Raw genomic sequence first — 12,817 nt, 5'->3', positions numbered from 1 at the left:
TATTGATTATGGTTAGCTTTTTGATAATATCCTTCGGTTATTGAGAAAGTGCCTTGAATTCGGGTGCCCCATCTTAGAATATCTGGCCCAGTTTTCCTCGCCAGTTTTCGAGATGCCATCTCCTTGTAATAATCTTGCCATCTGTCTGTGTTAGGGGCCCTTTCCCAGTCTTCTTTCTGTTTCCAGTTACGCCAATATCCTCCTACCCCTGGTTTCCAGAATTTTCCTACAACCTTCTCCTCTGCCTGGGACGTGAAATCATGGATGGCTTGAAGGTTTTCCTTATGGATGAGCCTTTCACGTTGCTGCCATGATTCCTCCCAAAACCTGGCTTTATCTCCAGCTCTTATCTCCCAAAAGCTATAATCTCTGATCAGTTCTTTGTTACCCCTTGCCAGGTTCCAAATTGCGGAGCCTCTAGCCTCTGTCTGGCTTCTCATTTTGTCTTCGGGTTCCCCTGTTACCTCATATTTCCTTTCCCAGATCACCTTCCATAAATCTTGGCCACCCTGAGTCCACCTCCACCAAAGCTTCGCCCCCATCACTTGGTTAAGAATGAAGGGGTCCCTTAATCCTAAGCCTCCATCTTTGGAAAGCCTACTTAGCCATTCCCACAAAATTAAGGCCCATTTTCTAGTTTTGCTGGTTCCCTGCCAAAGAAATTTCTTGAACATGGCGACCATCTTTTGACTAATGGACTTGGGAATAGCTTGACACGAAATCTGGTAGATTGGGATAGCCTGCAGAACAGCTTTTAATAGAATTAGCTGGCTGGGGGCATTCAACGAGCGAAAGGTCCAATTTTCCATCTTCTTCTTGATTTTTTTTAATTAATGGTTCCCAGTTAACGACCCTGTATTGGTGCTCATTCAACATAATGCCTGAGTATTTTGTCGGGAAGGTTCCAATGCTGAAACCCATGGTGCACGCCAAGAATCTTTGGATCGCTAGTTGGGTGTTAAAGAAGAAAACTTCAGATTTCTCCTTATTAATCTTCGTCCTGGAAGCTTGATTAAATTCAGATAATGTTTTAACAATCTTTTGGGCCTCCTTGAGCGTGGCCTGGCCATATAACATAACATCGTCGAAAAATTGCTGGTGCAAAACAGGGAGATCGTTCCCACATATTCATAGCCCCTTTATCTGATCCCTGACGACTTGGGCCTTGACCAGCCTACCCAAACCTTCCGCGGCCAGGATGAAAAGGAAAAGAGATAGGGGATATCCCTGCCTTAATCCACACGATGGGTTGAAGGCTTTGGAGGGGGTACCATTCATCAAGACTAACATCACTAGGGTACTTACCATTGACAGGATCCAATTTACCCATCTTTGATCAAATCTGTGGGCTTTGAGAATGCTTTCCAAGTATCTCCGGCTAATGCGGTCGTACGCCTTAGCCAAGTCTAATTTGATAAGCATACTTGGGTTTCGAGAAATTTTCAGGGAGTGAATCACTTCTTGGGCCACTATGATTCCGTCAGTGATCTGCCGCCCTTTGATGAAACCTGTTTGTTCCTGCACTATGAGCTCCGGCAGAATCGGCTTGAGTCTATTTACCATAATTGATGCTAAGATTTTATACACTACATTACACAGGGATATGGGCCTGAATCCCTATGGTTCGTCCGAACTGCCGTTCTTCGGGATCAAGGCCAAGAAAGTGGCATTCAGTCCCTGATGCATTCGTTTAGAGCACCTTGATTCCTCCACTAAGTCTAGCAAGTCGTTTCCCATAAAACTCCAGGCTGCTTGGTAAAACTCAATGGTAAAGCCATCGGGGCCCGGTGCCTTATTCTTTGCCATTTTGTTAACCACTTCCTCTAATTCATCCTTAGTGATTACCCTGAGCAGAGCCATATTTTGTTCTCTGGTAACTTTCTTAGGGATATGTTGGCAGACCTTGTCTATTTCCTCTGTTTTGTTAATGTTTGGTTCTGTTAGGACGCCTTTGAAATGCTCCACCAGGAGTCGTTCCATATCTTTCTGCTTCATCACTCTGTTTCCTTGACTATCTTTCAAAGAGAAAATTCTGTTGTGATGACGGTGATTCAGCATCGCTTTGTGGAAGAATTTGGAATTCTTTTCCCCCTCTTTTAGCCATTGGACACGAGATTTCTGTTTCCACAGAATTTCTTCCTGTTTGCGTCTTTCCTCCAGTTGATTGATTACCCTGCCTTCCTCCTCAGCTACCTCCTCATTCCTTCCGTCTTTGATGATTTGTTGTTGTATTTCTTCCAGTCTAGTATGAAGTTTACCTTTCTCCTGTTGTATGTTGCCGAATTCTTCCCTATTCCATTTCTTGATTTTTCTCTTTATTTCATTAAGTATGAGATGGAACAAATGCATTTTGTTCCGGCCTTCCATTCCCATCTTGCTTTCCTGCCACCAGTTCTTTACTTTGTCTAAGAAATCTGGAGCTCTGAGCCAAAAGGATTCAAAACGGAAGGGTCTCTTTTTATTCTAATCATTCAAAGCTATTTATAGCTTGATTGGCCAGTGATTGGATCCTATAGAGGGTAGGATAGAGGTTTCGTAGAAGATATCCAACCCTATTATGTGCTCCGAGACTATGAATCTATCTAATCTTGACGCGATTTGTTTGGCCCCACCTCTTCTATTGTTCCAGGTGAATTTCCCATTTATAGTGGGAATATCTACCAACCTTAATTCTATTTGGACATCTCTGAATCTTTCCATCTCCGGGTCTTCTCTACTTATTCCTCCTTTCTTCTCTTCTCTTGATGTTATCAGGTTAAAGTCCCCTGCAATAATCCATCTCTGCTCCTGGTGCATATTTTTAATTTTTTCTAAATGGGTCAGGAATAGGCCTCTATCAGCCTGGGTATGGGGCCCATAAACAGCTGACACCGCCACCCATTCACTTTGCCCAATGAGTCTAAATCTTCCAGTCAGGATTCTTGGCATTCCTATCCACCAATCTGATAGGACTTCTACTGGATTCCAAATAACTGCTATCCCTCCTGCACTTCCTTTGGCGTCTATGGTTACTTGTTCATATCTTGGTTTTATTTTATTGAGAATTTCCTCCATCTTCTAACCTGAAATTTTAGTTTCTTGAATAAGCATGATTTGAGGTTTGTCCTTCCTCAGTCTTGCCACTAAATGTCTCTTTTCCCCTTTGATGTTTAGGCCTCTAATATTCCATGATGTCAAAATCATTGATTAATTTTGGATAGGTTTTGAAACACCACTGACAGTGGTACCACTCTCCCTGTATTCACCAGCATTTCTCCCATTAATTGGATGGAGTCCTTAAGATTTTTCCTTCCTCTTTTTTCCCCCCTTTCCTTGACCTTGTTGATCTATTCTGCTTTCCCTCTGGCTCTCTTGATATTCTTCTGGCATAGCTTTACCTTTTTCCAGTTTAGCCTTATACTGCTGAAAGGTTTCCGCGTACAACCTCTTCTGGTCTTCTGGGATAAACCTCTCATCCAAGTTCCTCCATTCATTCAGTAGTTTTCTTAGGACTTCTTCCTCTTGACTTAAATCTTCCCTGTTTGTCTCCAAGTCCATCTCCATCTGTTCTGTTAGTTCTTCCTGTTCCTTACCTTTGTCCATGGTCTCACTTGGGGCTTTCCTTTTTGTGTGGTTTCTTTCACTACTCGCGCTATTGTCTGACTCCTTATCCTCTTGATTTTCCATGGTTTGGTCCTCCTCTTCGCCCTCTTCCTGTAATATTTCAAAGCTGTTTGATTTCTCTGGGGTTGATTGTTTTTCCTTCTTGTCTTCCTTGGAGATTTCTTTGTTCATTTTCCGTTTACTTTTCACCTCTTGGAATCCTTCTTGGTCAACTGGCCCTCTCTTTTGCAAGTTACTTCTCCTTTCTTCTTCTTCCCGTGTAATCGGACATTCCTTAGCCAGATGGCCATGGTCATGGCACCTACGGCATCTAAATGGTATGTGCTCGTAGTCTAAGTTTTGCTGCCAGACTTCTTCATGATACTCTAGTTCCACAGAATCTGGGATGGGGTTTGCTAAGTTCATATAGACACATATCCTAGCGAATGAGGTGTACCTTCCCTTCTTCATGGTTTCTACTATTTTCACAAAACTTCGTATTGAGTTTCCTATCCCCTCCAATATTTCCGGATCCCAGAAATCTATAGGTAGCCCGAATAAGCGAACCTAGACTGGCACTGCTAGAAATTTTTCCTTATCAGGGTTGTAGCATTCCTCCCAATAACGCATAAACAGACTAGCATTATAATAGAAATAGGGGCCATTTTCAAAAACTTTTTCCTTATCTTTTAGGTTTGAGAAGATTACCGTAAAGAAACCCTTCGCTCCCAACTTGAGCTCAATGTGACCTTGGGGCTGCCATTTTTGCTGAATCCACTTGGTAAGGTCTCTTTCTGACGGCCAAACTCCCACGAACTTGCAGATAAGGGCATGATCCTTCATATAACTTCTGTACCCTTCCAGTTTATTCGATGGAATCACGAACCTGGGTCTCTCCTCTGCACATGGCAGGCATCTTCCCCTTCGGCCGGCCTGCCAGGTTGCTCCCAGCACCAGTCCAGCGCTCTGTTTCTCCTTTGTCGCCTGACTGTTCTGACTGTCTCCTGTCATAGTATCCCGATAGGAGGGGATCTCTCCCCTCCTGACATCTTCTGTCATGCCTTTTGTCTCTCAGTTGTCAGCCTTTTCTTCTGCTATATCACTCTGATGTTTGCACCCTGGCCGTTCCTTCGCTCCTCCCCGAGGGTTTTACCGCCTTGCCGCCATTAGGTTTTTGGTTGCAGAGCGGTTCCAAACAAAATTGTATGTTTTTAACCTATATTTAAAAATGTATTTAATAATAGGAAAAAAAAATAAAAATAAAAATAAAAAAAATTGTAAGATATTCAAAGGTATTTTCCAACTCGTTTTTTCAGTTATTCTCCAATAGCTCTTATTGGTTTGTGCTTGTTTGAAAGTTGCAAGTGTAATATGCACTCTACAAATCCCCACATTTAATGCCATTTTCCTTGAGTCACCAAATATGCACTCTGCAATTCCAATATGCACTCTACCATTTAAAACTTTAAGTATGTCCCAAAAACCATTTTCCTTGGGTCACCAAATATGCACCCTACAATCCCAATATTAACAATATGCAAGCCAAAATGTGATTATGTTTGGTCATCAATAATTTCCCATTAAGTATTGTGAAGATTTTTTCTACACAAACTTGATTTGATATAGATTTAATATTAATATTAACATTGATATTAATAAATATATAATTATAATAATATTATTATAATCATTATTATAATATTATAATTATGATAATAACTTATAATTATAATTATTATTATATTATAATAATTTGCTAATATTATTGATATTATCAATAATATGATAAACCCAAGGGATTAGTTTTATAAACCCAAGGGATTATTAACATTATAAACTCAAGGGATTAATATTATAAACCCTTGGGGTTAATATTAAAAACTCAAGGGAATAATATTAAATCTAAAGGATTAATATTATAAACACTTGGGATTAATATTATAATACCAAGGAATTATTAATATTATAAAAGTAATGGATTAATAAACCCAAGGAATTGATATTAAAAACCAAGAGATTAATATTAAACTTTAGGATTAATATTACAAATCCTAAGATTAATATATCAAACCTAAGATTAATATTACAAACTCTAAGATTAAAAACCCTAATATATTATTATGCATATCACAGATTAATATTATAAACCAAAGGGATTATAAACCTAGGGAATAATATGAAACCCAATAATTAATATTATAAACCCAAGTAATTAATATTATAAAACCAAGGGAATAATATTAAACCCGAGGGATCAATAAATCTCATGGATTAATATTATAAATCCAAGGGATTATTATTATAAACCCAAATATTAATATTGTAAACCCAAGGGAATAATATTAAACTCAATGGATTAATATTATAAACTCGAGGGATTATTAATATTATAAAATCAAGGGTTTAGTATTATAAACACAAGGGACTAATATTATAAACTCAAAGTATTAGTAAACCCAAGGGATTATTAATATTACAAACCCAAGGGATCGATAAACCCGAGAGATTATTCAAATTATAAATCCAAGGAATTAATATTATAAACTTACGGGTTTACAAACCTAAGGGAATACTATTAAATCCTAGGATTAATATTATAAATCCAAGGGATAATAAATCATAGGATTAGCCACAAGTGTTAGCTCAATTGGTTTATTTCTCGTCATTAAAGCACCTCACCAATGGGAGGTCATAAGATCAATTCTCCTCGATTCCCTTACGGTTAGGTGCTAATAATAAGTTGAAGGGATGTGATCCCTTCGATTAATGGTCCAACATGACTCAATGGAAACTTCACACAATAATCTTTTACACATGACTCTTTATAATGATATTGATGATTAATGTCTATTAAAATCTATATGGTCTACCTACTCGACATTAAGAATGATATTGATGATTAATGTTTATTAAATTCTATATGGTCTACCTACTTGACCTTAAGAAGGTAACCGATTAATTATAATTCTTTGATATTTTATTTCTATGCTAAAAAAGAAGTGAGAGGAGAACTCCAAGATCACCATAGATTTTCTCAATTAAAAGGTAAAGAAAGTTGGTAGTGAGACAAATATTTTAAAATTTAGATCGAACACGAGTATAAAATAGAGAATTTAAGATTATTTTTCATCTTGAACATCTTAGGATTATACAAGAGACAAACACTCTAATCCCATGGTGTTTTGGGAATTGATAAATGTTGAGTTTCACTATGAGTCTCACAAGAATTACTTTTAATCTTGGCAATGTTCATTTTGTTCTTAATGAGCTAGTCAAGAAAAGAGATAATTTAGATTTTTATGATTGGGGTTGATCACCTTATTATAATATCATAGTTTCCTTCTTCCCTCTGATTCATTATTTCCCCATAATTTCTCCTTAAATTTGGAAGTAATAATATTTTTAATATTATCTTAATTCTATGAGATGATTCCCTTCTTTATTCCCCAATGGTCTAGCCAAGATTGGGGATCCTTATGCCAACCTCACTTGGTGGGGGCTTCGGCTAGAGTTAAACGCAATTTTAGGAAATGTCTTAGCATCCATGTTGTATAAATTCTTCTTATAGATAAGATAACTAGTCATATTAATGCTTTCAATGGGGGAATATTTGCTTCAGAATAGGGTACGGATTATTTCCTTTAATCTTGAGGTTGTAGGTTATAAATTAATTTTGGATTTGTTCAATCTTCCTCCACAACTCTCTCAAACCTAAACCTAACATCCATATAAAATAATAAGAGTGACAAACACTTATTCTCACTTTACTTTTTGAATTTTGTCTAACCTACCCATCCTTACTATCCATAAAAATGTAACTCCTCAAAATCCCAAGCCATAATTTTTTAAAGTAATAAATATAAATATAAAATATTTCACTTACTATGTTATCCCATTTAAAAATATAACTTTATTTAATTTTTTTATATGTTTAATTAAAATATTAATTTACTTATAAATTAAAATTAATTTAAATAATAAACTTTATAACAATAATTATACGACTTAAAATCATAGAAAGTTTAAACTTCGCGCTCGTAAATTTTAAAAATTAAAACATATCTATCTTGAAAACACATTAAAACCTTCAAAAAAGGTGCATTATTTGGTAAAACATATGAATCATGAGAACACCTATGATAAGTACAAGGGTTTGTTAAACATATCAATACAACCTTTGATAGGTCTAGCATATCAATACAACCAGCGTTATTGACATATCTTATTAAACCTGTATAAAATTTTATTAAACCTAATATTTTATGATGGGTGTTTTTAATTTGTTAATATATTTTAATAAATTTAATTGGTTTTTTTTTTCAAATTTTAAAATAATGAACAATATTTCCATTTTAGAAATTTAACTTATACAATTATATCTAATTTTAAAATTGATAACTCAAAGTTTTTATAAATGTCGTAAGTTATATCTTAAAACTTAAATTCACTTTAAATAAAATTACGCCCACTTAGGGTGAGCTTAGTGTAGGATCATAGTACGTCAACTGAACAATGATGTCTTCCTAAAATTTTATAAAAAATAATTCATTTTAAATTAATGTATCTTAAATTTAAGTACAATTATAATATAATTGTATTTAAACAAATAATTTAATATATAAAATTAAAAAAATATTATTTAATTATTATATATTTTAGGATTTTTAGTTAAAATAAAGAAAATAATTTCAGTCAAATATTTTTTATTTATTATTTAAAATATTTTTTTAATTATATATATAAATTTAATATTTTTTAAAATTTTCAAATAACTAATTCAAAAATATTAATATTATAGAAAATTAATAACTTAAACTTATAATTCTAATAATTTTTTTCCAAAATTTAAATAAATACAACTAAAAATACATGCTCAAAATTCCAAAACATATATATATATATATGAATGCACAACTGTTTTACAATAGAATTGGGATGTATTCATATATCATTACAATGACGATGATGGATGTATTCATAGTCCGTTACAAGGAGAACGTCACATCATGTGACATATTGGAGGCGATAGCTTCATGTCAAGTATGACGTATAAAATGAGGATTTACGAATATCTAAAGTCACATGTATTGTTGGACAATCCAAATTGAATGTTTTCTTTACTTAAATAAAATAATTTCAAAATTTTGATGCAGTATTTATTGAGATCATTTTTGGTGTGTTTTTTTTAAATTTTCTAGTTGATTTTATTTTAAGGAGAAAAATAATAATTTCAAAAGTGGTTATGTTTATACAATTTTAGTATTTGAGAATTTTTCAAGGGTTAAATTTACTTTTTATTTAAAAATATAATTTAAATAATAAAATATTACAATTTCATTAAAAATTATTTCATCTAATTTCTATAAAAAAATATAAAAGGGATACTCTTCTAATGATACACAAATCAGTCTTCTATATAAAATAAAAAACTAAACTCATTCTTATATATTAACATTCTTTATTTATATGAAACCAAAACCATCAAAATCATAAATAATTTTTTTTAAATGATACCATGAATACTTCCTAATAGGAAAAACATTCATGCATAATTAAAGTAATAAGTGGCTTTAAAATATAACAAAAAAACTCTCGCGATATTCTACGGGAATCCTATCACATGATCTACAATTAAATATGCTAACATATTCTAGTCATCTATTTTACATCAATGGATCATATTAGTCATATTAACTTACTTATATGTATCAATCCATGGTTTAATATTTCCCTTTACAAAGCATGTTTAAAAGATTACTAGCTTACCTTAATATGTTGCATTTTGGGAAGTAGAATGCCACATATCACACTTTTGTGGGAAATAGACAATATAAACAAATATTGTCCCTAATTAGGCTTGAGGGGTGGGAAGTGGAATTACTACAACTCATTGATATCCCTGATTAGCCAAGTATCAGAGTGATGGAAAGTGGGTTTACTATGCCTCGTTTATACCCCTAATCATTTCACATGGTGGGAAATGAAATTACTATGCCTCATTGATATCCCTAATTAGGCCCAATTGGGCCTAATTAGGGAAGTGGAATGGGAAGATTGGGTCATGGAGTATGGAGGTTGCATGACAAATTATGCCACCTTGACCTAGCTGACCATTTGAAATTATTGTAAAACCATAAATAACATTCATGTTATTGAATATTAATTTCCTTTTTTGACCATGTTGATAAATTTTATATTAAATCAGTGTTAGGAACATAGTTGATCACTAGGAATTACATCATTATTTATCCGATTTTGCTAACATTTTCCTCTTATCTATCTTAACTAGCACAATTTCTTCATAGACTTCATAAGAAAAACAAGAAAAAGGGCTCTTTATAGGCATATACCCTACATAGTTGGCCTAATAAGACACAAAATTTACAACTCACTTTCCCACTAATCAGAAATGAAGGTAAGACTCCCCATGTGCTAGGTAGGCTCATTCAAAGCTAACATCTTATCTGGTGATGGAGCACTAGAGCTGGTGGATTCATTCTGAAAATCCTCCATTCTACTCAGTTTTACCTAGAGTTCCATGAAATTCAACTGCAATTCCTCATTTTTTAAATGCAAAGTCACCATTTCATTATCTTGATTTGCTAAATGAGGTTCCTTTTTTTATTACTTGTCAATTAAGGATGATATTGTAGCTATTTTCTCACTAATCTTCAAGTTCAATCCAAAAAATTAATTCACTTTGCGTCCATTCTCTTTGTCAACTGCTCCACCAATAACTCCTTCTTGTATGATTATTTTTATGTGTTAACTTCCAAATCACTCAATCTTCCCCACTTCTAGAGTCCATTAAGGTAGAACTCCCACTCACTCTCCAAATCTGGTTCCTTCCTCACCTTACATTGTCTTCTTCGTGCTTTCCAAACTACACCTTGGTGCTCTAAAAAGATAGGAGAAGGGGAGGTCTCTTTCCACAATTGAAACTAAACTTGTCATCCCCCGACAATACTATGCTTGAGGGGATTCCATGGGATGAATTTTTATTGAGTTAGCTTAGAGAATTATTTTAGGGTAGTTGTTTCTATGTAGCAGAGGAGTTAATGATGACAACCTTGAGTGTAACTATGTGACCAATGTAATGAAACTCTGAAATGATCTGCTTGCATGACCACTTATATGTTTGTTCCCATTCCTTTTGAGTTGGGTTGGTTGGGGGGGGGGTGGGGGCGGGGGGGTAGCTCCTTCTAATTCATGCCAAAGTTGCAAGGGAGGTGATCTATCTTTGTCACTGATGCAATCTGGAAACTTGCTTTATTTTTTCAAATGCCTGCCCCATATGACATCTTACTGTAGTTCAAATTTATATTTGCTGAAAAATTGAAGTGTAGGAAGCCTAGGGGAAAAATACCACACTAGGCGTGCCTTTCAAATTCCTTATATTTCATCAACAACTTGCCCATCAGGATGATGCATAGACACTAAGTTGAAATTCCTGTGAGCCTATGAATGCCCAGGATTGTGTCATTATTTTATTACCCTTGTTATGAAATCGTAGTGTGGAGTGTCGGGGTGAATGGAATATGATCCCACATTAGGCCAAATTTCCACTCTCATCTCCATACATTAATGATTTTTTAGTTTATGTAATGCAAAGCCACCTAAATGTGGTGGTATTTTGGATCTACTCTATACATTTGATCTGTCTCATGCTTGGAGTTATGATTGATTTTTCCTTAGTCTTATTGTGGGGTATTCACCTCTATCAATTGATATATTTTCTCGGGGAGGCCACATGGGTTTGGTTCCTCCTTAAATTTTTGTTTCTTCCATTATATATTCTTTTATGGTAGATGCCCAAAGGGATATTTCCTTTTTAATTACACTACATAATAACTCAAGGAATTTGAGAAAATATGGTTTTCCCATTGACAACCAAATTACTCATTTCAACATGACATCCTTCATTTGCACACTTATTTACCTCCTTGTTGAACTCGCTAAACACATGGAATAATGTTCACGAGTCCATATCATTATCATAATCCCAAATTATTTTCATTATATGATTCAATGCCTCATCTTTTAGGATAGTTCCTTTTGTTAGGTGATGCATTAATAAGAGTGAGTCTCCCAACATCGAGAGTGAGGATACTTCATGATCTACTAATATTTGAATCCCTTGTAGTAGAACACATGCTTCAACACCCCTCCCCCTCTTTCCACCCCTTTGACTATGAATTTTATTGCAAAAGCACCCCCAAATACGAGTCCATAGTTAGTAAAAACAAAAATAACATTCATGTTATTGCTAATAAATAACACTAATATTATCCCTACATGGAAGGGATAAGTTGAATGAGATTACATGCTTTGAGAAGAAATGGGTTAAATTGTCTCAATATTTAGCTGATTTTACATTTTTTCACAATGTTGATAAGCTAAATGAGAATTCAAAATTCTTCTGTAGATCTCCTCATGATGGGTTGTGATACTTAGGCCGAAACATCGATACAAATAATTTACCACACAAGAATCCAAACTGTTCTCCAACGTTTATGTTATTTGTTATGAACGTTATTGAAAATTCATAAACCCATATATGAGTCCACCAGAATAAATGATAGTTTGTGTGAGAGGACATTCATCAAACAAGCAAGGAAAAAAGATTTTTGTTTGTTTATGATTATAAAATTATGTAAATATATTATTTAGTTCTCTTGATATATTCTGTTATTCTCTATTGCTAAACAAAATTTGCAAATCTGAAACATAAAAGCAAGGAATCCAACAAAAAAAGAATTATAAGTCCTTTATCAAAGAATAAAATTAACATTTCTTAAAAGGTGTGATTGTATTTTGTTTGTATAAATGTTTTGCACACCATAATTTAAATATAATTTTAAAATAATATTAAAACTTTAATTGTATATATGTATTTATATACCTATGTGTATTATACTTTATTATATTTGATTGAAACAAATTTAAACCTTTATTAAAATATGGAATTCCATATTAATATATTAACATGTCACCATATTCTTCCCTTTTCATAGTTACTATGAATGTTAACGCGTTTATGTAATAATTCTAACCATTGTATACTATCTCTTCATCCCAGCAAGCAAACTCTTGAGGAGGCACTCATGCATAAATCATGTCATTCTCAATGTCTTAAACTACCACACTATGATGAGAAGGAAAAAAAACATACAATAAAAATACTTTAAAACATATTTAGTTATCATGAGATCAACACTAATGTACAACCATAATT

General features: G+C 34.0%; 1 protein-coding gene across 1 annotated transcript; it reads right to left on the bottom strand.

Moving 5' to 3' along the window:
* Positions 1 to 1,617: 1,617 nt before the first annotated feature.
* On the bottom strand, positions 1,618 to 3,054 carry LOC149264487 (uncharacterized). The gene is made up of 2 exons (XM_089399171.1): positions 2,666 to 3,054; positions 1,618 to 2,422 (listed from the first exon to the last, which is right to left on the bottom strand). Exons 1-2 carry the CDS (start codon positions 3,052 to 3,054, stop codon positions 1,618 to 1,620), a joined length of 1,194 nt encoding a protein of 397 aa, XP_089255297.1.
* Positions 3,055 to 12,817: the final 9,763 nt, after the last annotated feature.

The sequence above is a fragment of the Pinus tabuliformis genome, chromosome 6 (assembly GCF_031772625.1).
Source record: "Pinus tabuliformis cultivar Carrire ecotype Pingquan chromosome 6, CPIR1, whole genome shotgun sequence".
Classification (NCBI taxonomy): domain Eukaryota; kingdom Viridiplantae; phylum Streptophyta; class Pinopsida; order Pinales; family Pinaceae; genus Pinus; species Pinus tabuliformis.
This window is presented reverse-complemented; position numbering and strand designations above follow the sequence as displayed.